The following is a 25,317-nucleotide window of genomic DNA, read 5'->3' as shown; positions in this document are numbered from 1 at the left end:
ACACACCTTGTTTTATTACATTATGAGTCTGGAAACCTAACGTTCACATCCTGATTGGTGCAGCCATTTTGCAGCAAAATTGACTAGATGTTATATTTGGGATGAGTTTAGATCAACTGAAGTTACGATTCTTTTATTATTTGAGGTTATTAAGGATGTATCGGAGGTACAATCTTAGACAAAAGCATGAAATTTGAAATACTTGAATATCTACGCCTAACGTATAGTAAATCTAGATGTAACCCATATAGCATGAAATATTCCATGAAAGTAGTTGAAGAGACTATACATCGGAGCTCAGGTACCTCCGGGGGGAAGCAAGGCGGGCCGCGCGCACGCGGGGGGAACGCCATAAGAGATGGGCGAGGGAGTCGAGGGGAAGGGTATAGGTTCATCGGAGGGGGGAACTGCGGGGGGAAAATTCCCCACGCGATTTACTAGTAACTGGACAAGTTTTTATCGCTGTCCAATCAGATTTGAGAACAAACTCGAGGCTGTCCAATCAGATGACAGTATTTTGTGGTAACCTGAAAGATGTAAATTCCCTAGGCGGGTGATGGGAAATTTCGCGCCGCAACGTTAGCACCGGGGTGGGGGGTGAGGGATCGTCGAACGCGGACGCTCCGAGGGGGCGCTCGGATCGGCGGATCCGCGTTATTGACCGCGTTATCGGTCGCGCGCGGAAATCCGGCCCAATTCGTCACCGCGTTATCGATCACGTTCAAACTCGTTCGGACGCGTTCAAACTCGTTCAAGGTCACTCTGCAAGACGTCCCGCGCGGCAGTGTGGGTGAGCGCGCGAAAACGCGTTCGAACGTGTTCAAGGTCGTTATTTTTTTCACAGTCACGATATCCGTTCTTCGTTCTTGTTCGTTTCGGTTTCGATCCTTCTCTACTACGTATCGTAGATAACGCAATCGCGGTGATTGTGGAGTAAGCGTAGTCGGGGGATCTAGGGAGCGCGGGATCGTATCGAGATAGGTACGGATCTGGAAGGAGGGGAAAAGAAATAGAGAACACATAGATGAGATATGTAGTTTTATTTTGAAAAAATAAAATATATATACAAAAGTCGAAACGCGTTTACATTTTTTTGTGCGTATGTGCGTCGTGACATTAGGATTGGAAACAAAGCGCGGTAATCTCGCAGTCAACGATATTGTTAGGATCGAAGAATTCGCTTTTCAGTATCGCAGTTTTAGCCGAAGTTCCCGCCTTGATCGCGTTGGCGGCTATCTCCCGATAGCGCGAATACTTCGCGTCGACTTCCTCGGTCGCCGCGCTCAGCGCCGAGACGACGCGATCGACGCAAAGTTGAAGATCGTATAGCTGCGATTTCATTGACGCTAGAAACCAGCGTCAAATATAGTCACGTGACTAAATTTGACGCTCGTCTGATGGAGGGAGAAGTAAGCGACAAAACGTGCGCGTCGTGAAACCGCCGCTTGTGACTTGCGATAACAGTTCGTCCCCAACAAGGTTATGTTTGTCTGAGTATTTTGAACATAATGGCCTTCATGCAGAAATGTCGTACATGGGTGACAGAACGTGCGAGGCAGTTGAATAATGCTCAAGAGGAACAACTCCTGAATGACATGCTACTAATTGTCATTGTGCATGAAATATTGCGGACGAATTCAGAGGAGAAAAAGAAACGGATCTACACAAAAAAGCGTTTTTGGGTACATCCTATATTTAGATTGAGAAATAAATATGGGTTTTACCATGCAATATATCCAACTCTATCGAGGTATAACCCTAAATTTAAAAACTATATGCGGATGTCATTATCGCAATTTGAGGACCTGCTGCATTTGGTTGCACCTCATATCACAAAACAGACTGTGACTCGAGATCCCATACCTGCTGCAGCACGATTATCTCTGACATTAAGGTAAGCTGGATATGTTAAATCGAACGTGTTCTTTCCATAAGGACAATATTATATACAGAATCTTTTTTTCAGATACTTGGCTACTGGTGATTCAATGAACTCCATGTCATATCAGTATCTTGTTGGAACTACGACAGTGTCAAACATTATTACCGAGACATGTGCAGCATTATGGGATTGCCTTGCTAAAAAAGTGCTTCCTTTTCCATTACGTAAGGAAGATTAGCTCAATATCGCACAAGATTTCGAAGATTGCTGGAATTTTAATCACTGCATTGGCGCAATTGACGGAAAACACGTTGCTATTCAGGTATTTCTTTTATTTGACATTATCTAATTATGGCAACTGGCGAGCTAGCTATATAATTCCATTTGTTTTAGTGTCCTCATAATGCTGGCTCTTTATATTACAACTACAAGAACTATCATAGCATTGTACTGCTCGGAATATGTGATGCCAACTACATGTTTACGTTCGTCGACATCGGAGCTTATGGCAGACGTAGTGATGGCGGAATTTTCCGAGATTCTATTGTGGGTCAGAAATTTTATAATAGAGAAATGGGACTGCCAGAACCTAAGAAACTCACGGTCGATGGTGATCCTATGCCATATGTTCTTGTTGCCGATGAAGCATTCCAGTTAACTGATTTCATGCTAAGACCATATCCAGGAAAAGGAGGACTTAATCACGAAAAAAACATCTATAATTATCGCCTCAGTCGTGCTCGTAGAACAATCGAGAATTCTTTTGGAATTCTTGTGAGTCAATGGAGAATATTGAAAAAGCCTATTGACGCTACGGTAAAAAACACAATGCAAATTGTCCAGGCCATTATTTGTATTCATAATTGGCTTCGAAAACAGGATTTAGACGAAAACGAATATATTTCTGCGGACATGATTGATCACGATGGACCTAGTGGTTTTATTCCTGGAAATTGGAGGAAGGAAATTGGTAGTAGTCATGCCTTGAGAGATCTTGGTAATTGTGGCACTAACAATTCTTCTCGAGATGCCATGAACATCAGGAATGAATTTTGCGATTATTTTAACGGCGAGGGTGCTATACCCTGGCAGTATCTTCAATAGCAGTAATTAAAATTTTATCATCATTATGTTTGATTTTTTTGTCATTTTAATTCAATCAAAATTGTATATATAAGTCATTTAATTAATCATAAGTAGACTACAATAATACTTATTTATAGTATATTAATAAAATTATTCTTATACCGCTTTAAATATGTATTACACGTGTACCGCCATAATATACGCAACTACATCCAATATTTTGAAGAAAAAAATAAAAAGATCTAAAAAAATTTAAACAATATTAAATATGTATTACACGTGTACCGCCATAATATACGCAACTACATCCATATTTTGAAGAAAAAAATAAAAAGATCTAAAAAAATTTAAACAATATATTATATAACTATATAACTATAGAAATCTATATAACTATAGATTTATTTATTTTGTTAAGATAAAAAAAGATAAATTTTTTTATAATTATGCTCGTATAAAAAAATATAAAATGTGTTGTCGGAATCTTCTAAAACATCCAGCTGAAAGAAACTTAGTTATTATTCCTTTCTTCCTGTAGTCTGGAGAAGGTCATTTGGACAATATCATGTAGAGTTCGCATTTGTAGTTGAGGCGACATTTTGCGCAAATGTAATGCTGCTGTTTGTAGCATATGATCCACCTCATCGAATGGATCATCTATATTTGGTGGTGCAACATTTTGCGCCTTTTCTCGTCTCTCAAAAATTTGGATTAGTTTATCCAACGGATTCGTAGAACCAACTGAAAAATTGCTATTAATAGTGGAATTGATATTGAGTCTTCGCCTTTTTCCACTCGTAAAAGTACTTGATAAGGTTGGCGCTGCAAACAAATTTTTATATTAGTTATAGTTGATATAAAAAAATAATAATAATAAAACAATGATCATACTTTCTGTGCTACTACTGTCATTTGGATCTATGTCAATCGGACTTTCTACTTGAGAAGTTGACTGGTCCACCGATAATAGCTCGTTCTCTGTGCTAGGAATATTACTCGACGTGCTACAATAAATGAACAAAGTAAAAATTACAGAAACAAATTGTGGAATTACAGTAATTTTATCGCTGTCTAATGATGTTCCTGGCACAAAGAATGAGCAATTTTAGAAATTTGGTCGAGTAGTTAGCCTCAAGATCAAGTGCAAAGTCTGTTTGACATGGACAACATATGCAGTAGCTGGGATAGTATAATGGTTGTTATTATTATTGCTATTGTTAGAAAATAATTTAATAATAATAATAAATAATAAATAAATAAATTAAAAATAAATATAGTTGGATTATTATTATTATTATTAAATAATTTTCAAATAATAGCAATAATAATAACAGAACCGTTATACTACCAGAGAGCTATTGTTGCCCATGCCATACAGAATTTGTAATTTGTACTTGATCTTGAAACTGATGTCTACTATTGTGTTGTGCCAGGAACATTACTTTATAATAATAACAAAAATCAGTTACTTACTCCTTCGATAGACTGGTATCACGAAGAAACTCCATTATGTTATAATGCTTCCACTTGTGACGGTCCTCATTTTCATTCCTCCCAGATCCACTCGGAAGGTACTGCTCTGACTGGACAATTTTGCGATATGTATCGCGTAATGATTTAAATTTCTGCTGTACAGCAGTTGCGTCGAGTACACCTAGAAAAATCAGATTTTATCATATCCAACTAATCCAACTGTATAATATATTTATTTATTTACCATTCAATTCATCAGCAACTTCTTGCCAGAGTCGTTTCCGGGTTTCCTTGGATCTCCGGTCCACCGGTTGACTAATGTCCCACAGAGGCCTTCTATGTTGGATAGCCAAAATTAAGTGTTCTTCCTCTTCTACCGACAATTTCTTTGAGGCCTTTCTTTTGGAAGGAGTTTTAAAATTTTTACTGCCAACAGCATTTTCTTTAGATTGACAGCTGGAGTTCGCTAATTGGCAATTTCCTGCCACGACTAAAATTAAGTGAAAAAGTATTCGATTTTATTGTAGAGGAGCAGGAGAGTTTATTATTGTGTCAATTAATCCATAACTTACGTATATGCTGGTTGAAGGTTGCACCAATGTTGACCTCAACTATTTGCTCTACGCCGTCAATGTAGGCACGGCGTAGGCACGTTTTTCCATCATCTACAAACAAAGTTATTATTTTAGTGAAATACACCTACAATGTAATAAAATGTACTTATAGTAGATAAAATATATACTTAAAAGCGGGTAAAAATAGCGTGTCGCCTCATCGACATAACACCCAAATCCCTCCAGACATGCGTGGCCGTCCACATCGGCGACGTTGCAAATTGTTTCGCAAACCCCGCATGTCTGCACCATTGCAATTTCTTAAAAAAAAAATTATTAATTATTTTAATGAAATGGACTAGCTAGCAAAGCTCGATCTTAGTGCTCAAAATCTTATATTACAAATTCAAAATATTCAAACGTTTCGGCATTAAATGTGGCCTTCATCAGTGATAAACAATTATAACCTTGGTCGTTTAAGAAAAATTAAAACGACCAAGGTTATAATTGTTTATCACTGATAAAGGCCACATTTAGAGCCGAAATGTTTAAATGTTTTGAATTTGTAATATAAGATTTTAAGCATTAAAATCGAGCTTTGTTTGCTAGCCCATTCCATTGAAATTGTTTATATATGCGAACATGACTAATTGTTTATTATTAATTATTTAACATATCCAACTAATCCAAACATAGCTCTATCCCTCAACAAAAGTTATTTTAATCACTCATATATTTGCAGATATATCCAACTATAACCTAAAATGTAGAATTATCATAACTTATTAATACCCTAAAAAGCAGCATATTTATCCACAAGAATGATCAAAATATTCCATATCTACCATATAATATTAATATATTACTTACTTCATTCTCGTTGATGTCACCCATTGTATAACTTCAAACACGTTAAACCTTTGAATTTCGTAGCACGTTGAAAAAGTTGGAACGGTCTGAACTTTTTCCCCCACTACATTTTCTTGACGCCAAAAGTCACGTGACCCCATTTGACGCTGGTTTCTAGCGTCAATGAAATCGCACCTTATAGCGTGAACAGGGTTTTGAGCGACATCACCAGACGAGTCGCGTTGGGTCCATACGTAAGATCGGCAGGTTGTCGATCGATGCGAATCGCAGCGTCAGTCCACCGATCGATATCGGTGAGGGGGGGGGGCGGGTTCCATCGGCGAAGTTGGATTGCAGACACGACAGTATCTCGCGTTTACGTTCGACTAGCCCTTTCCACATATCGAGTGTCAGGAAGACCTCCCTGCCTTGTTTGTCTCCCAGAGCGATATCCACGTACGAAGGCGTATAATGTATACTGTACCACGGTGACTTAATCGTGATACCTATGGTTATGTATTTGTAGACAGTCGTCGTCAGCAGATAACGCGTCGTCAGGATGCGTACCGCAGGCAAGTCAGCGGGCATGTCGGTGGGAGGGTGAGAGCTGAACCACCGCGACTCCCGATGATGGTGATGATGATCGTCCGCCGATTCGATCCTTCGTCTTTTGCCGTTGTCGTTCACCTCTAAATCCGTCTCGCGAGGAGAAAGATCCCTCGGCGCGGGTCGATCGGTCAACGTCGAGAACATTTCGCGCACACGCTGTAGTAGTATCGTTTGTTTCTGATTTTTTCCGACGCGTCGTATTCGGCTGACGATGCTTTACTGATGCTTTGGGGAGAACACATCGGTATAAGTAGAAAAGTTCTTACTTATATCGCGCGATGTGTGGTGGGGATTTGCGCAGTGATCGGCAAAAAAAAATTTTTTGATATTTATTATTTTTTTTTATAACGATTAATATAATAAACTATTATTTTAATTTTTTTATGAAAAAAATTTTTTTTATTTATTTTTAAATTTTTAAAAATTTAATATTTAAAAATAAAGAAAATATAAATTTTATGAAAATTATTATTTAATAAAAAATAATTACAATTTTTAACCATTGAAAATGGAATAAACTTTAATTGCTAAATATTCGAAAATTTAGTTTCAACACAACATAAAATAATAGGTATTATAAAATTTGCAATTTTTCTGTAAAATATTTTTTATTAGTTGAATATTTAGTAATTAGCAATTATAATATTTCTAAGTATTTAGATATTTAGTAATTAGATATTACAATATTTCTAATTAGTTTGATATTTAGTAATTAGTTACAATAATACTTTTAAATATTTAGATATTTACATCGTAAAAAAAGCGGCATAAATTACGAAGGGCATAATATCAGTGTAGAAAGATGGAAATTTCGGATAAATAACATTAATGAGGACTATAATAGTAGAAATGTGTATATAACAAAAAATATATTAATTGTTCACAAATCATGCACTCGCATACAAAATATGGGTATATAGTGGAGAGGGGGCAAAACGGACTCTCTAAAACTTTTGATGACTAAAAATCTTGGAAGCAAAATGGATTCCCTAAAGTTTTTTGTAGATTAGAAGTTTTGGAAGTAAAATAGACCTCCTAAAAGTTTTGATAAAGATGTAAAAATAATTGAGGGCAAAATGGACTTCTCAAAATTTTTTATGTCTTAAAATAATTGGAGGAAAAATAGGCCTCCTAAAATTCTAAGTTTTTAATGGACCTATTTTATTCCACATTTTGAATTTTTTTGTGATGAATAAATTTATCTATACAAACGGCAATGCGAGTCAAGCGCGGAACGTGGTGCGCAACGTGACCCGCTTCTTATTTCGTTTTCTACGGACACGTGTGTGACTGCGATATTCTCGTTTCTGTTCCGAGATGTGCGACTCTCCGTATCCACACCGTCTTGCTACAACTTTTCAATTAATGTATATATTGTATTTTTGACTGCTGCAGAACTTGAGGTTGTGACCGGATCACCGATGACTAATGAAAATAAAATATTAGCCACTTACTATTTGGGCTGAATTTACGGTCGCCACTGTATTTTTAGGCTGAAACACAGAAACCTTACTGGTATGCGTCGCCCCGTCCTTCCTCTCAGCTCGATGATCGCCGTCTTTTACGTCGCGGACGTGTTCAAGGCCGTCGGCCACGCCCTGGTATTGCGTTGCGTAATTCACGGATTTCGGTATAGGACTCGCACTGGGGTCGCAAATAATCACTCTTTTTGTTTATTATAAACAAATAACAATTTAATATTCCACAGTTTACAGTTTATCCGTCGTCGCGGTATCACTCGCTCGCGCTATCAATCGCCACGAGGTTTATCTAACTCGAATGTCCACGATACAGAGCTTAATTACGACTATCAGTCGTTTCGCAATCAAGAACGTGCTCGTTCGCTAATGATGTAATGTCGCGTTATTATAAGGCCGTCGCGAAATGAGCCTTCTCGAATCGAGTAAGTTAATGCGTAACCGTATTCACGATTCAACGCCTCTATATTCGCACCGAATATTCGCACTTGTCGTAGGCGATTACGGGATAAGTAAACGGTATCGAGATTTATCGCGTGCCCGTAGAAACGTGTTCACGCCTCGATATTCTCACGTAGACTGTCCGGGAGAAACGGTTCTGGTTCCCCCACTTTGGTTTCTGACGCAGGCGCGCCGCTCCCTATTTCGGCGGGAATGACTCGGTATTGCGCGCCTTTCCCTCTCATCCAATCGCATCGCTCGCTGTAGAACGACGCGATCCTACTATTAACGGCACATCGCCCTTGAAAGCTGAACCGCTGTGATTGGTTCAGCTCGTTCGGATCGAAGAAACTGCTGTCGGATTGGACGGCGGACAAGGGCTCTCGCTTCGACCTCGGCGATGCGGCAACCAATGCCAGCCGTCGCAACGGGCACAAAGTGCACCTTCGCGGCTAGTCACTCGGAATGGTTCCGAGTGACCCTGAATGGTCATTTTGACGTTCCTAGACATTGCAGGTAAGTAATCTATCTACCGGAATCAAATCTACTAATTCCCCTTTCTTTTCAGGTACCCGCGTCTCATAGGATCGTCTCGCCCAATCAACGGACGTTATCGGCTTACCAGTAATCACAACGTCGGTAAGCATAAGGTAATACATAACATGCATAAAATTATAATAAAACTTAATTCTCTCGACAGGGAAATATAAAATAATAATGATAATATAAATTTCACGCGTCCCGACATTATCTCGCTTTGTTGGGCCATTCTGGCTTCCCATTGGTCGGTTTTCCGCGATCACGTAAGAAAGTTGCGCCTCGCGCTCTCATTGGCTCTGGGCCTCGCAAAATCATAAATTAGTCTGAAAACTTGCAAAAATAAATCAAAATGCCAGGAATCGTTCCTATTGGCCATCGCTGTGTCGAGAATGTTTACTACTGTCAAATCTATCGAAACTAACGCTAATCTCAATAAAATCGACTGGGTCGCTGCCCATTGGTCGTTTCCGGTCGACATGACTGTTTTGCTGTCAAAACCGTTTGGCGTTAATTCAATGAATGTGAAACCGTCCTTCTCGAACCCTATTGGTCCATACTTGTGAAACTTATTTCTACGGCTCATCATTCGTCTACCGATCACTCTCGGATCGATCTCGATACTTAGCAATAAAATATATAATGTGTAAAGCGTAAAAATTAATGTAATTGTCTGTACGTCTGGGAAGGATATAATTATGGGAATAAAGATTATTAACGTTACAACTATGTATTCTTTTAGCTGCATGATTCTGATTGGTTGTTCTAGGTCAAGTAATACGGTTCTGCTTTCACCCGGTGTGAATGGGCTAATAACAATATGCATATGATTGCTATTGCAAACAAAATGAAAATAAATGCTAACACTATGATACGGAACTTATCCGAATCCATCTCTTATGAAATTATGACCTTGGCCTCTTATTGGCTCTTTTCTTTACTTTTATGACTCTAATGACTCTAATGTTTGAATTACGGGTTTTCGGTGTAAGGATTACTGGGATTGGTCAATGTGTTTGTTTGTAATTTAATGAAGTCTCGTTTCGACGTCAGTCGTGTTTTAATCTGTCTCTTATACATAAACTGCGCTCGCTTACGCCTATTCGCGCATTTACTTCCAAACTTCTAATAAAATTCTCTGAACTTAATACTCTCGTGCTCATTGGCACTTGTCGCACTCATACAATAAAACGACATATAAAATTGAATATAAAATCAAAAGAAAATGATAAAATTATATCAAAACTCAATCTTTCTCACTCGGAGACTATCTTTGGCATGCGTTACAATATTTCTCGAATAAAGTAAATTAAAATGAAAACATATATGAAAAATAACAATACACACGAATAAATCATATAAAAAAGTTTGATATTATATCAACAGTCACGGCTCACAGTTCCGTGTACTGTGATTGGCTCAGAGGCACCGTCGCCTCGATCACCTCCTCCGCTGCTGGGGATTGGCTCGTAGCTGCGACGACAACCTCGCCTGGTCCAGCGGGCTGTACCGCTGCCTCCTCTAGGACTAATGCCTCCGCTACACCCTCTGGGATCGGAAGCGACCTCGGTGTCCTCCTCGATGGTCGGCTCCTCCTGATTGGCCACCTGTGTCAGAGGCTTCGTCGGCTCCGTCGCGCCCGTCCTCGGCACCTCAGCCCTCCGCTCAGTCATCGGGTCTGCGAAGTCCGCTGTAGCACAACTGGAACTCGACGTTGGAACGAGTGATATTGTCACCCGGTTCCAAGGTGAGCTCTCTCCTTTCTCTTTTGTTTCCTTTAACATTTGAATATACATAATGCCTTTTCCGTTTCTCAGTGGAAATTTTTGGAATTGATAAGTCGATTAGTTTAAAAGTTATTTCAAAAAATATTTGTTTGAAAATTCTCCAACGATATTTCTCGAACAATTTTGGTCGAGTTAGCGGCATCCGACGCAACTTATCAAGTTTTAGAGCTGATTAAATTTTAGTATCGATCAGTTTACTAATTTAAAAGTTATCACCAAAAAATGATAAAGTTTGTAATTTTTTAAATCTTTCATTAACAATATCTCGCGAACAAATTAACCGATTTAAGTCCGGTTTGCGGCATTCGACGCAGCTTATTGAGCTTCAGAACTCATTAAATTTTGGAAACAATCAGATTATTAATTGAGAAGTTACGTACTAAAAATAATGAAATTTTTAATTTTACAAATGTTTCGTTCACGATATCTCTTGAACGAATTAATTGATTAAGGTCGGACTTGCAACGTTTAACCCAGCTTATTGAGTTTTAGAGCTGATTAGATTTTGGAATCGATCGGTCGATTAGTTTAAAAATTATTTAGAAAAAACACCTTTTGCAAAAGTGTATTTTTAAAAATATCTTCGAACTTACTTGATCGATTAAGACTTTTACCGGAAATCTAAGTTCCGGTAAGACCTTTCAAATGGCGCAAGTCCCATCCAAATCGGTCCATTCGTTCAAAAGATATTCAAGGGTTACACACACACGCACACACACACACACACACACACACACACACACACACACACACACACACACACGGACTCCTTCTGAAAATGATCAGAATAGCTTCCTAGGACCTCAAAACATCGACATCTGATGAATACTCGATTAGTGAAAATCAGGATGAAAACAATAATTTTTCGAAAATCTTCGATTTTCATAGCGGGAAGTATACCATAAATAATCTAATAATTAAAAATTTTTTATTTTTTTATTTACTAAATATCGAAATATTTAGGAATATTTTATTGCAAATTACTAATTATTCACATATTTAGTAGTTATTTTCGAAAAGTTAGAATTATTGAAATATTTAGTATTTATATCCAAATAATTAGAAATTATACAAGTATTAAAAAATGTTTTCAATTTTTTATTGGATTTTTAAAAATCAATATTATTCCTAAAATTATTAGTTATTTAATCAACAATTAAAAAAAATTATGTAATTTATTTCATATTTTTATTTAATTAGGATTTAAAAATTTAAAAATATTATTATAATAATAATTCATAATAAATACTGAAATCGCTAGCGAAAATATAGTTAGTGCCGATTACTGGATTTGCGCGGGTCCTCTACATCCTTCGGTTGGTACGGCGCCGCGGCGATCGGAAAGCTGAACGCCCGAATCGTCGTCATCGTCCGAATAGCTCGCCGGTGACGTTAAATCGCCGACGCGTACGATTCGATCGAGAAGATCACGCAACTGTTGCAACAGTTCGGTCTTAGGACAAACGATATTCAACAGCCGTAGATCGAATTTACCGGCAGCCGTGACGGTTTTCGTAAATTCGTTGAATCTGTAGAACTGTGTCCGAGTGGTGAAGTACAGATTGCCGTCGACGTATCGGAAGATTGATGTTACGCCGGTTGGTATTCCGGGAAACGTCGCCTCGAGAGCCGTAAATGTGCCAACTCTCTTGTTGCATTCGTTTATCTCGCCCACCGAGTTACCGTTGAACACCACGAAGGAACGTCCTCTGTGGGTGTTTACCGCTCCGTTGATTATCGTTCGTTCGGGAATCCGAGTTCTTGCAAGGTCCTCGGCCAACTTGGTTGAAGCGTAAATTCCGGATATTGAACCATGTATACCAAATTATCTACGAACACCATGAGATCACCGGACGGTGATTGATAGGCGGCGGTCACGCGCGTGTAATTGTCGTGAAGAAAGCTCATGTGATTCGAAAGGGCTAGAGGTTCATTGTACGTCTTACCGTCGAGATCGATCGACCAAACGTAACGCCTGTACGAGATGTATATACGATTTTCCAAAATTAATATCCCGTTCACGCGATCAAGGGTGTACAGGTCCAGCATTGGCGGCGGTGGCGGTGGCGGCGGCGGCGGCAGCGCCGGCGTCCGCGGGGGCTCGTTCATAATTTTTTCACCGTACAAACGTTGAATGTCGAGAATGTCGGATTTGTCGAGCTTAACCGGATACTGCTTGTCGGGCGTGAACGCGCACATCACCGATGTTCTGCGCTTATTGTGCGGCAATCCGAGAGAGTGGCCGATCTCATGCGTCAGCGTGTAATGCAGGGAGAACTTATCCGCGGGATGTTTACCGACGTGAATATGCCACGGCTCGTCCCCGTCGACGTGTATCTCGGAGACGAACTCCGCTTCGTCCGTCGGGAAATACGCGTGGGCGAGCACGTTACCGGGACCGTCGAATTCGGCCGAGCAATTTGGGCCGTTTACGTCGACATTCGTGTTACCGTGACGTAAAGTTCGAAAAGATATTATAATGTCGGGATTCGTTTCGGAGCGTTCGAACGTCAATGCCGAATGCTGCGACCACAGGTCAAACGCGGCCTGCGCGGTTTTCAAATCGTCCTGGGTGCCTACGTAAAACTTCCACCTCAGGTGAGTTCTCGGCCATTTGGATAGACTCGCTCTCGTTCCGTGTTTTAGGATATCTTGGAAACCACATCACGGTTTACGCATCAATTGCAGCGTTTGGTTGTCGAGCGTTCGATCGCCGGGCAGACCGTAGTATTGTTGAAATTCATCGATGGTGTTGCGAAGAACGTCGTTTCGTCTATGAGCTGGAAACGCGTCCACATCTTCAGTCAGATATCCGTATTTCTGCAGATAATCGATCGTATGTGCGTAATTCTCGTCCGTGGGAGTGATGCACCTCGCGGTGATAAAACACGCGGTTAACGCGATTATGCGCGCGAGCCACATCGTCGAGAACGAGAGAGAGCGAGAGATACGGCGAAACTGCGATAACGGCGTCTCGCGATATGAGCGCGATCGTCACGCGCGGTCTACGCGGTGACGCTCGTTGCCGATAACGCGGACAGGTGGCGGCGGGGTTTCGGGGCGGAAGAAATGCGTCGATTCCGGCGGGTGAGTCCGTTTGATAAAAAATGCATTTCTTCCTCTCTGTGCAAAGGATAATTTTTTAAAATAATTTTTATTACACAATATCCTGCTTCTTTTATTAGCGATGACGGCGCGTCGCGATATGAACGCGATCGCGACGCGCGGTCTACGTGGGATGCTCGTTAGCGATAGCGCGGACAGGTGGTGGCGGGGGTCTCGGGGTGGAAAAATGCGTCGGCGATTCCGGTGGACTTTGGTCGGTTTGATAAAAAAGAAACGCAATTTCTCTCTCTCTATGGAAAACGCTATTTTGTATATATGTTACGGGCAATTTGATTAATCCGGTCATTATGCATAATGGCCGGGCATTATGCATAATGCCCGCTTCTTTCGGGACATTTGAATAATAAAAGCAAAAATGTTCAAATTAATCAAACTGACCGGTCATTATGCATAATGCCCACAGACAAGTGGGAAATGTGATTAACATATTAAAATATCTTTCTAAAAAGAATGGCAGTCTGTCTATAATTTCAACTTTCTTACTTACAATGAGTTCATGCACTAAAATATTTTATATTTTGTGTTTAAACATAATTTATAACAGACAAATTAATAAATTATTTGGTAAATGTGCAGAATAGTGGCCTTCTCACCGATTTCGTTGAACTTAGGCTTAATCGACGCGTTTTTGCACAAAACGACCGAATCTGGCAGAAAAAAGTGTCGCTCTGCCCCGCGAAGCGAGATGTAGGTTAGTGACGCGCTTTAAACAGTTAAATATTTTTAAAGCGCGTCATCTAACCTATGTAGGTTAGTGACGCGCTTTAAACAGTTACATAGGTTAGATGACGCGCTTTAAAAATATTTAACTGGGTAAATCTGAAGAATAGTGGCCTCCTCACCGATTTCGTTCAACTTGGGCTTAATCGACGCGTTTTTGCACGAAACGACCGAATCTGGCAGAAAAAAGTGTCGCTTTGCTCCGCGAAGCGAGATATTAACGGTTAAAGTTGACAGGAATCAAGTTATGATTCCTGTCATACCGACGAGATGCAGCGACTACGACCATGCCCTGCGGCCACACGCGCATGCTCAGTGGTCGCACGCGCATGTAAAACTGCGCCAATTTTAAATGAATCAATCGTGCAGAATAACCAAGCATCTCGATTCAAGCAGTTAGGTCTCACGCTGGGAGTTTCATTAGTTTAATTATGCGTGGGAAGCACACACACACACACACACACAACGGGGGGTGCGAGGGGGGGGCCTTCGGCCCCCCCTTTCCCCCGCACCCACCCCGCCGGTAGGCTGCGTGGACCTCGCTTTACAACATAAAGTACATGCTAAGTTGTAAAACGAAATTATAAAGTACATGCATGGGGGAGGGTGCAGGGGAGAAAAGCCTTTTTGTTCACGTGCGCTCACGCATGTAAGCCCCCTTGCACCCCTACATGCATGTGCTTTATAATTTTGCTTTACAACTTAGCATGTACTTTATGTTGTAAAGCGAGGTCCACGCAGCCTACCGGCGGGGTGGGTGCGGGGGAGGGGGGGCAGAAGGCCCCCCCTCGCACCCCCCCGTTGTGTGTGTGTGTGTGTGCTTCCCACGCATAATTAAACTAATGAAACTCCCAGCGTGAGACCTAACTGCTTGAATCGAGATGCTTGGTTATTCTGCACGATGTAACTGTTTAATGATTTTCGTTAAAGCAGGGCACATACACACGCGTGTATGCCTTGCTTTATAGAAGTTGTGATTTTCGTTAAAGCAGGGCACACACACGTGTGTATGCTGGTGTATGCCCTGCTTTATAGAAGTTGTGATTTTCGTTAAAGCAGGGCATACACACGTGTGTGTGCCCTGCTTTAACGAAAATCATTAATATGAACTTTTCATATACCAACTATTCTCTGCTTTAACAATTTTATTTCTGTTTCGTTAATTTCAACACTTAATATCTGTAACATAAATAATTTGTTAAAGCAGAGAATAGTTGATATATGAAAAGTAAATATTTATGTGTACTTTTCATATACCAACTATTCTCTGCTTTAACAAATTATTTATGTTTCGTTAACTTAAACGCTTAATATTTGTAACAGAAATAATTTGTTAAAGCAGAGAATAGTTGGTATATGAAAAGTACACATAAATATTTACTTTTCATATATCAACTATTCTCTGTTTTAACAAATTATTTAGTTTTAACAAATATTTAAGTCCGCTATCGCTATCGCCTATTGTGCAAGGGGCTTAAGATTGCCGGGAAAATCAACTCAAATGAGATGATTTATCAAAATGACCATTTAGCATTGGGAAATATGCATAATGACCGGGCAATTTGATTAATTCTTCTCTATTAATCATATTGGCCGAACAAATTGGGAATTATGCATAATGCCCGGCCATTATGCATAATGCCCAATTTATCAAATTGCCCGTAACATATATATATATAAATATTATAAATAGTTCTCATCGCGCAATATCCTTCTTTGATTGCACATCCCTTCTTCGATTGCACTTCCTTATTTGATTGCACATCTTCGATATATAAGGACTCGAGGCTAAACTTGTGCGTAGTCCAACCACAAGTAGTGTTTCGAGCTAGTGACCGGAATTTTTGTATAAAAAAACGCTATGGAGAAAATTGCCAACTTGGAGAAAATTGCCAATGTGCTGCAAGTTCAGGTTTTGTCCGTAGCTAGGGCTACGGACGACTTACGCGAGGCGATGCTGCAGCTGCAGCATCGCCTCAAGAATATCATCGATAGAGCGCCGCCCTGTCTGAAAGTAACGGAATAATGGCCGCGCTGTCTCGTGCCGTTTCGGGTCGTTTCTGCGATTCGCGCGTGGACTGTTCGAGTGAGCGGACGTGTTTTTCATCTCTGCGAGTACGAGCGTTCTACGTCTTTGATCTCCGAGCTTTGTTAAAGCCAGTCTTCGGTTAAGTTGCGCGGATTACTCTATCTAGCTTCGGATCACGTATCATATCAACTCACGGGTCACAAGACCTCCTAGGTGGGTGTCGCGAAACGATAATGCGCGGGGCTTCGGCCTCTCGCGCTAATAAAGAGGGGGGGCATACTGGAAATTCCGGAATTCCTCCCCATGAACACGAGAATGAAGACTCAAATCTGCAAAAAACAACACCGCAATTTCGTGTGTCTGTGTCGGATATCCCTAAAACCGGTAATAAGAATATAAATAGCAAAGAAGATAATTTGCAAGATAGCCCTCTTCCAATGGACGAGGACGAGAATGATACTCATGCGGATACGACGTCGATGGGCGGCAAGAATTCGTCGTCATCGCCTGATGTAAATAGTATCAACAATCCTACCTTCCCCCCTAAAACAGGTAACGATCGTAAGAGGACCTCGACATCCTCGGAATCGGATAACTTTAATGGCACAGGTAATACCTCTAAAATGAGTAAGATAGAGACCGACAGTCGAGTAAAAACGGTAGATGCACGTGCTCAAATAACCGGTGAGCCATCTTTTAAATATTCTCAAACAGACAAGCCGCCATTCTCTGTCTTTGTTCAATCTTCTAAGGAAGGAGGCGATCCCTCCCTACACCCCCTTACTGTTAGCAAGATTATATCGCAATTCGCGTATAAAGATGTGATTGAAGTCCGCAAAACCGGCCGGGGTAGAATCACGGTGGACTTCCGTAACCGCGAAGTCGCAAATAACTTAGCTAAGAATCCTACACTAGCGGCGGCTAACCTTAAAGCTCACATTCCGTCTTTCAAAGTACAAAGAATTGGTATAATCAAAGACGTGCCGAAGGAATTCGCGACGGATCTTCTAGCGGAATATATCGAATCATCCGCTAAGATATTGAGCATCGATCGATTAAATCGTCGTGTTAAAATAGGTGAAGAAATTCAATTCCTTCCGTCTAACACGTTGAGAATCAAGTTTGCGGGACAAACTATTCCTAACTCGGTCAGCCTGTTTAAGGTTAAATATAAGGTTAATCCTTTTGTACCCAAAATTCGCATATGTTATTCTTGCTTCAGACCTGGACACATTGCAAGTCAATGTAAAGGACATCCTCGATGCTTAATCTGCGGCAAGGAAAAGCATAACGAGGGCGAAGAGTGTCCCCACAAGGATCTTCCCCCCAAATGTATAAATTGTAGCGGTAACCACCAAGCCACTTCGATAAACTGCCCGTCAATTTTGCAACACAAACAAATCAACGCTTTGGCCGCTGCGGATAACATAACATACACCGAAGCTAAAAGAAAAATTAAAGGTAACAAACTGTCTGGTGATCCAAGGCTTGACTTTGTCAGCTTCCCGAGTATAAGTACCCCAAGCACAGCGTCAGGTTCATCTATAAACAGTAATCACACATCGCTGCTTCAGAATAGGTTTAGTCTCTTATCTAAAGATGAAGCCGTACTTTCAGATCTTAATTATACAGGAAACTCTCATACTTACGCTAGTATGGCGGCTAGACCCAATCATTCACGTACACCTCCTTCGAGAGGCGACTCTATTAAGTCAATAAATGCACACAACGAAACTAACTCTATTCGCAGACCACAGCTTCCGACTCAGCACTACGAAGCGCTGCTCTATCCAAACGGCAGAATGCCAATCAGCTCCACTCTCTCCCCCATCTTGACATCCATCCCGAAATCAAAAGATACGAATGATGCTACTGTCGATGACAGAACTTCTTCCACATCTACGATTAACAGAGACTATACGCCCAATTTATCGCTTATAATACACCCGCTTTTACAAGAAGTAGAAGCATTTCTTAAGATTCAATTAATTAATCTTTTCCAATCTTTCAGCCCTCAGGAATCTGCTACTCACCATCCGACTCAGCATAATTCTTCAAATCTTAGCGGTGATATCTGTCATGTTCCCACCGCAAAGGCATAACTCCTCTTTAGCAAAAATAAAAATCCTGCAATGGAACGCTAGAGGGATATTAGGCAAACTGCCAGACTTACAATTATTATCAGAGAAATACGAGATTCTCTGCATACAAGAGACTCTCCTCTCGGAGGTGAGTAAATTAAACGTTAAAGGTTTTTATATATTAAGGCACGACATTGTGAACCCGGGATTGAGCGGCATCTGCTTCCTTATAAATTCAAATCTTAAAGTCTCCTCGGTTCAACTGCCCTTCACATTACACTACTCTATCGAAGCATCTGCTATCACTTTACCCTTCCAAGACAGCGAGTTGCTTTTGCTAAACGTCTACAGACATCCGAACAATGACACCCCAATTCACGCTCTTAATGACTTATTTAACTTTGCATCTGGCTATAAATATGCATTAATAATGGGAGATTTAAATGCACATCACCGCCTCTGGGGTTGTGCACACAATGATAATATCGGCAATCGGCTGGCATCACGAATTGAAGCGTTCAATTATCTTATACTTAATGATTCCTCAAATACACGTTTTAATCCTAACACCAATAATGGCTCCATCATTGATCTAGTTCTTGCGTCCTCGGGTATCGCTGGCATTTGCTATTCGCGCACCCTAGACGACCCAATGGCAAGCGATCACTACCCGATCGAAACCGTTATCAACGGCACAGCAACTAAAACCAAGCGCTTCGCGTATAAAATAAAATTAACCGATATTCAACTATGTGATTTCAATGCCAGACTGGAGGAAAGGCAGGAATCCATGATCAATACTACCGACAACGAATTAGAAGACTACGAGAATTTGCTGGACTGCATCAAGAGGGTGGCCACAGAAATACTCCACGAGGAGGGCAACGACTGTAAAGTTGGTCCTAGAAAAGTTCTTTATAAAGGTACTCCAGCCCCGTGGTGGAACGAGAAATGCACTGAGGCAGTCAAAAAACGCAAAGAAGCCTTAGAAGTATTTAAACGGGACCCTTCCAATGACACTTACCAAGAGCTTAAACGACAAAATAGAGAATGTAGGCGCATTCTGTTTAAGCAGAAAAAGAACGGATGGCACTCCTTCTGTACGAACTTCAACTCCAAAACTCCCACCTCAGAAATATGGCGCTTGATTAGAGCTTTTAAGAACAAAGATAGCAACGCTTTCACGGATCATAAAACCCTCGAGTCTTCACAACAGGCAGCGATCGATAAATTATGCCCACCTTCGTGTTCTCCACCACCAGCCCCCCTTCTACGTGATATGCAAAAGGAAGACGAAGCTTCTTCAAATATACAATTCTGGATGGACCAGCCTCTCTCCATGAACGAACTTAAATCGGCACTTGCATCCAGCAAAGCATCATCTTCCCCAGGCTTAGATCAGGTGAACTACGCGATGATAAAGGCTCTTCCCGAAAATTTTAAAGCCTACTTATTGGGAATTTACAATAGAATTATCGCTAAGGGCACTTTCCCAGATAGCTGGAGAGAATCACTGGTTGTCTTAATTCCTAAACCAAATTCGAACGGCGTTCGCCCGATCTCTTTACTGTCATGTTTACTAAAAACACTGGAAAAGTGCATCTATAATAGATTACGTTGGCATCTCGAAGCCAATGATAAATTATCAGAATCCCAATTTGGCTTTCGCAGTTTCAGATCATGCAGCGATAGCTTGGCAATACTCTCGAATGCTATTCATCTGGGATTCATTAATGGCAAGTTCACTGTTTGCGTGTTCTTGGACATTGCAGGAGCATTTGACAACGTTAGGCCAGAGATATTAGAAGAGGACCTCAAGGTAGTCGGTGTCCCGGCGGGCACACGTTGTTTTATAAGTAACCTGTTACGTAATAGGAGAATCTTCTTCTCACGTGATGGCAATATTCAAGGCCCTTTTAACTCCCATAAAGGCGCTCCGCAGGGATCTATTCTTAGCCCCCCGCTTTTCAACCTCAATATCAGGGAATCCAGAAGGCAGCTAAATCCAGGCGTGCACTCCCTGGAATATGCAGATGATGTGGTTATCTATACCACCCACAAATCTATTGTGGAAGCCTACCGACTAATAGAGAACTCTTTGAGAAGATTGAATTGCTATTTACGTGCTAGAGGCCTTGATTTGGCACCTGCAAAGTCTTGCTGCATGGTGTTCACTCGAAAAAGAATATATAGTCTCCCCAAGCCCAACATATCGATAGATGACGTCGCAATACCAATGGCAAGCGAACACAGATTCCTTGGAATCGTCATAGACAACAAAATGAGCGGTAAATCCCACATGAAATACTTACTCAACAAGGGCAGAAGAATCTCAGGTATACTTGCGGTCTTGGCGGGCACCAGATGGGGAGGCCACCCACAATTGTTACTCTCAGTGTATCGAGCAGTCTTCAGAGGCGCCATAGAATATGGATGCGTCGTTTTTAAGTACAAGGGCAACAAGCAGCTCTTCCTTGCCATCCAACGTTTACAATGGAAGCTATTAAGAAGTGCTATGGGCTATCGTATGTCTACACCTATAAACGTGATTCTGGACGAGGCCAAGGAGCCTCCGTTGTGCTACCGCTTTGCCTATCTCATTCATAATTATTTGGTTAAAAACTTTTCCCGCAGATTTAATCCTGTAATAGAAAGCCTAGAAGACATACAATTCAGCACGCTCAGTCCTGTTAAGAGAGCCAAAGCATGTCGCTTAATCCCACTTTTTCGGTCTTTTCTTGCAGTCAAAAGTATAAGAGGAGTTATGCATCGCTCAGTCGAACTTCCTTATTTCAATTACCCTTTTTTCTCACTCATCAATCAACCTGAATTAATACAGTTTTATCACCCAAATATCAATTCTGCCTCCGCGCAAGAAGCAAACTTGTATTTTACGGAATATTTTGCGGAATACACCCTCGGAGCAACATCTTTTTACACCGATGGTTCGAAGATTGATCCCTCAAGAGCGGTGGGTGCTAGTGTCTTCTCGCCGGACTTACCTATTGAAATTCGTTGCAGGCTACCTCCCGACGCCTCTATCTTCTCAGCGGAGGCCTGGGCAATTTATGAGGCCCTTTTTATCATCCACCAATTCCAGATCCCTTCAGCTATAATATTTTCCGATAGTAAAAGTGTATTACAAACAATTACCTCGCACGATATCACACATAGCAACTACATTATTACACTAATCCGTAACATATATAATAAAGCGATCGCAGCAGGCTCCAAGATTGTGTTGGCGTGGATCCCGTCACACAAGGGAATTATAGGTAATGAGAGGGCGGACTCCCTGGCCAAGGAGGCCATCACTGTAGGTAGAAAATCTAACTTTAAGATCCCGTATAGAGATCTCTACCATAGATCCAAAACTATTTTAGATAATAAGTATAAAGATTACTTAGAAGACTCAGCCTACACCAAAGGACGCTTCCATTACACTCATTATCATAATGACAACGCCAAGCCTTGGTACTACCGCTTAAAGCTCAGCAGAGCGCAAATAGTCATTATCAACCGTCTCCGCAGCGGTCACTATAATTTGAACGTAAGTTTATACCGTAAAAATATTGTCGACTCACCGGGGTGCCCTTGTGGAGACCCATATCAAGATGCCAACCACATAATTTTTAGATGTGAATTAACTCGGCCCAAAACTCCCCCTCTTTATAGGTATCTACGAGAAAAATTTCCAACTCACCCTATGGACATATTTCCCCTTATTATAAATCCGACTCCGAAGCTGTGTCGTTTGCTTCTCTCCTTTTTCTATTCCTGCGAACTGTTCATTTGAATCTCCCGCTTCACTCACCCTCCTCTAAGTTAAATTATGGCTTACGCCATCTGCTGTACACTTACCCAATCGAATCGAATAATGGCTGATGCGATTACGAAAGGAAAGCTGTGCCAATAACTAGACGAAGAAGAAGAAGAAGCTTTCGCGCTCGGCGTTATCGAACACGATTATATGTATAATGTATATGCGGTGTAGGTATGCGGAAAAAAATGAATAATTTCGTTCGTCGATTTTGCATCAGTTTTTTATTATTGATTAAAATATTATGTATATACATAGATGGATACATATTTATATTTGATCCGTGGAGTCGATGCTGGAAAGACAATCGCGTCGCTCGTTCCACCAGTCGTGCAACTTCATTACGTTCTCCATAGCGCAGCACCGTTGATGACGTCCGCAGCGAAACGCCCGATCGGCCCGAAGAAATTCCAATCGATCGATGTCGTCGTACTCGTCGTCGATGGTCTTGATCGTCGCGTCGACGTCGCGAACGGCGTCGCCGAGGATCTCTTCCAGCCACCTCTTCTTTTCGAGCCCTTTCACGTATATCCGCGCGCCGGGCGTCTTTCCTCTCTCACCCAGGTCGTCGCACACCGCGCGTCGACCAACGGAGGCCGTGATGGTTCGCCATCACCCAGTTAGCCCTCGCTTTCTCGGCGCTCGTGAGGAGGTCTCACGCCATCGGCGCGCGAAACACGTGATGCGCGAGTTCGCGCGTCTCGCTTCGGAGCACGGCCACCTCCTTCGCGACGAATCTGTCGCTCACCACGAATCCCTGCAGGTCGACGAAGATCGTCGTCGTCGTTGCAGCTGCGGCCATTGAGTCGGTGCGCGTCAAACAATTCACACTCAAGCTGCTCGTTCTTAACGGAATCTGAGGAACGATCGAATGATCCCCGTATTTATATATCTCCCATTTCCGGGATGTGGTGTCCCACAATCGCATCTTTCCGTTAGATAATTTTGTGCACCACGTTGGTCAGTGGACCGTACTCGATGACGCGATCGTGAACGATGAGACAAAAGGCGGTGGTCTTCGGCGGAACGTTTTCCTTGCATTCGAATTCGATGCGCACGTCCACGGTGGCGCTCTTCACCGCTTCGTTTTGGCGGAAACAATCGATCACCACAAGCGGAGCTACCCGCGCGAATTCGCGCAGGGAAAAGAGCGCGTCGTCGCGATTGTCCCCGTAGTATGCTCTTCGAAATTTTGCGTACATCTCGTACAGCACGGCGAACTTGTCGCTCTCGAAATCCGCGTTCACGTCGTCGTAGGGATATAATTCCGAGTTGAGATACAATTTCACGTTGGCGAGCGCGCAATGATCGAACCTCGAGGAGTCCTCCGTAAATTCGTTTCGCCGTCCGGTCTGCAGCGCGAATATGACGTATCGCGGCTTCTCCAACTGCGGCGCGGCTTTCACGGCCCACGAATGCTTGGTCGTGCTATGCAGCAGGGGAAATTCGTACAGGTCCCAAGAGCGAAAGCCCGCGCTCAGAAATCGTCCGCTCTCCAACGTTCGCAATAGCGACAATTTAGTCACGTCGTTTAACGCCACGTGCGGCATACGCCATTGCACCTTCAGTAGCGTAATTTTAGGATCCTTGGCCGGATCTCTCGGCACGATTTTCTTCGGATCTACGACGCAGTTGTGGTCGCTACGAGAGCGTATCAGGATAAGCTCGTGTCGCGCGTTTATCACCACGCGTTTGTAGTCCTCGCAGAAACCCAAGAGAATATTCAAAGACACGCAAAAGTTGAATTGACGGGATGGGCTGTTCAGATTCGATTCGTTCGTCGGATAACACCATCCGGCATTCTGCAGTCTCCTGGCTCGTTCGGCGGTCAGCGACACGTAGTTCTTTATCGTGCTGGTTATTCCGACGTTTCTACACCGGTCGATCTCCACGCCGTCGAGTTCGTATCAAATCTCGTCGAACATAAACGCGACGCAGTTGTTGACCAATTTCGCGTATTGCCTTTGATCGTCCCTTGCCTCCGACGTCGCCGCGCCGCCGGCGTCGTCATAGAGTCGTCCCTCGACGTACAGGAAACTGTCGCACGGCAGTGTATATAAATCCTGCTGCTGTATGGGTATTCGTATTTTGTCGTTGTGCCCGAACGTCGTGTTGACGTACGGGTTATACGTGTGAGTCTCGATTCCGACGATGCGCTCGTCGAAGATCGGCTCACCGCCGATAGGGGAGTGGGCTCCCTTGAGCCACGGGGTCCAATGTGACAGTGCGAGTTTTCTGTATTAACGTTCTGCAAAATAGTCACAGTGGGTATGAAAACTTTTGTTTTCAAAATATATAACTTCCATAAAAAAATTATGCCGAAATAAGCATGTATACTTTAGTTAAAAACAGATAAGTAATTGGAGCCTTGCAAAGTAAATTTTTACTTGTCATAACTTTTTAATATGTATGGATTTCTAGAGATTCTACAGTTAAAAAAAAATTCATAAGACGTTCGTCGGAATCTAGGTTCAATACCAACGTGCGCACAAAAACGTTTAATTGTCCTGTATCTGAAATATTTACGATAAATAATATCGATGTTTAGTGGGGTCCAATGTGACGCAGGTTGATGGGGTCCTCTGTGCCACGCTTACAGAACTACCTAACCTAGGTACGTGACAGCGCGAATTTCCGTAGTGTGTTTCGAACGCGGAATAGTAAATGTTAGTGCCTAAATTTTCCTATAAAATAAAATAATTTTCATCGATAATCATATCCACACTTTCATTTTCTCTTTTTTTTACCCTTTACTTACAAATCACATGTAATCGAGTCGCTGTGAGGCAATATTTGTTTATCTCTGCTAGGTTACGATAAAAAGTAAGGTTATAGGACTTTGTTT

At 41.8% G+C, this 25,317-nt stretch overlaps 4 protein-coding genes across 5 annotated transcripts; 1 reads left to right on the top strand and 3 right to left on the bottom strand.

Annotated features, from left to right (window-relative positions):
• The first annotated feature begins 743 nt into the window (after positions 1-743).
• On the top strand, positions 744-3,275 carry LOC139814931 (uncharacterized). Its single transcript, XM_071781455.1, has 3 exons — positions 744-1,894; positions 1,967-2,204; positions 2,276-3,275. Exons 1-2 carry the CDS (start codon positions 1,509-1,511, stop codon positions 2,118-2,120), a joined length of 540 nt encoding a protein of 179 aa, XP_071637556.1. The 5' UTR covers positions 744-1,508; the 3' UTR covers positions 2,121-2,204; positions 2,276-3,275.
• Positions 3,276-3,430: 155 nt separating this feature from the next.
• On the bottom strand, positions 3,431-6,778 carry LOC139814927 (uncharacterized). Of its 2 annotated transcripts, XM_071781450.1 has the most exons (7): positions 5,866-6,778; positions 5,184-5,315; positions 5,014-5,106; positions 4,686-4,931; positions 4,442-4,622; positions 3,860-3,972; positions 3,431-3,790 (listed from the first exon to the last, which is right to left on the bottom strand). In XM_071781450.1, the coding sequence occupies exons 2-7, from the start codon at positions 5,305-5,307 to the stop codon at positions 3,480-3,482; spliced, it is 1,068 nt and encodes a 355-aa protein (XP_071637551.1). In that variant the 5' UTR covers positions 5,308-5,315; positions 5,866-6,778; the 3' UTR covers positions 3,431-3,479. The 2 variants fall into 2 exon arrangements, with proteins under 2 accessions (XP_071637551.1, XP_071637552.1); XM_071781451.1 differs by lacking the exon at positions 5,866-6,778 and having other exon boundaries at positions 5,184-5,440.
• Positions 6,779-11,978: 5,200 nt separating this feature from the next.
• On the bottom strand, positions 11,979-13,618 carry LOC139815403 (matrix metalloproteinase-27-like). The gene is made up of 3 exons (XM_071782330.1): positions 13,372-13,618; positions 12,518-13,272; positions 11,979-12,476 (listed from the first exon to the last, which is right to left on the bottom strand). The coding sequence occupies exons 1-3, from the start codon at positions 13,616-13,618 to the stop codon at positions 11,979-11,981; spliced, it is 1,500 nt and encodes a 499-aa protein (XP_071638431.1).
• A 9,789-nt stretch (positions 13,619-23,407) lies between these two features.
• LOC139815402 (uncharacterized) lies at positions 23,408-25,203 on the bottom strand. The gene is made up of 4 exons (XM_071782329.1): positions 25,198-25,203; positions 25,083-25,156; positions 24,435-24,707; positions 23,408-24,344 (listed from the first exon to the last, which is right to left on the bottom strand). The coding sequence occupies exons 1-4, from the start codon at positions 25,201-25,203 to the stop codon at positions 23,408-23,410; spliced, it is 1,290 nt and encodes a 429-aa protein (XP_071638430.1).
• Positions 25,204-25,317: the final 114 nt, after the last annotated feature.

Source organism: Temnothorax longispinosus, chromosome 6 (assembly GCF_030848805.1).
Source record: "Temnothorax longispinosus isolate EJ_2023e chromosome 6, Tlon_JGU_v1, whole genome shotgun sequence".
In the NCBI taxonomy this organism is placed as follows: domain Eukaryota; kingdom Metazoa; phylum Arthropoda; class Insecta; order Hymenoptera; family Formicidae; genus Temnothorax; species Temnothorax longispinosus.
The sequence above is the reverse complement of the archived record's forward strand: the minus strand, read 5'-3'. Positions and strand labels throughout refer to the sequence as shown.

Excerpts from the sequence above, each read along its gene's own strand:
- LOC139814931 (XM_071781455.1), top strand. The coding sequence starts at position 1,509 with ATGGCCTTCATGCAGAAATGTCGTACATGGGTGACAGAACGTGCGAGG. Across the intron at positions 1,895-1,966 it reads CGATTATCTCTGACATTAAG|ATACTTGGCTACTGGTGATT; the intron begins GTAAGCTGGATA and ends TCTTTTTTTCAG.
- LOC139814927 (XM_071781450.1), bottom strand. The coding sequence starts at position 5,307 with ATGGTGCAGACATGCGGGGTTTGCGAAACAATTTGCAACGTCGCCGAT. Across the intron at positions 3,973-4,441 it reads GATACCAGTCTATCGAAGGA|CACGTCGAGTAATATTCCTA; the intron begins GTAAGTAACTGA and ends CATTTATTGTAG. Across the intron at positions 3,791-3,859 it reads TGACAGTAGTAGCACAGAAA|CGCCAACCTTATCAAGTACT; the intron begins GTATGATCATTG and ends ATTTGTTTGCAG.
- LOC139815403 (XM_071782330.1), bottom strand. The coding sequence starts at position 13,618 with ATGTGGCTCGCGCGCATAATCGCGTTAACCGCGTGTTTTATCACCGCG. Across the intron at positions 13,273-13,371 it reads CCAAACGCTGCAATTGATGC|GCACCCAGGACGATTTGAAA; the intron begins GTAAACCGTGAT and ends AGTTTTACGTAG. Across the intron at positions 12,477-12,517 it reads TGGTGTTCGTAGATAATTTG|TTGGCCGAGGACCTTGCAAG; the intron begins GTATACATGGTT and ends GCTTCAACCAAG.
- LOC139815402 (XM_071782329.1), bottom strand. Across the intron at positions 24,708-25,082 it reads TCGCGCTGTCACGTACCTAG|AAAACTCGCACTGTCACATT; the intron begins GTTAGGTAGTTC and ends ACGTTAATACAG. Across the intron at positions 24,345-24,434 it reads GAGGCAAGGGACGATCAAAG|AAACGTCGGAATAACCAGCA; the intron begins GCAATACGCGAA and ends CGACCGGTGTAG.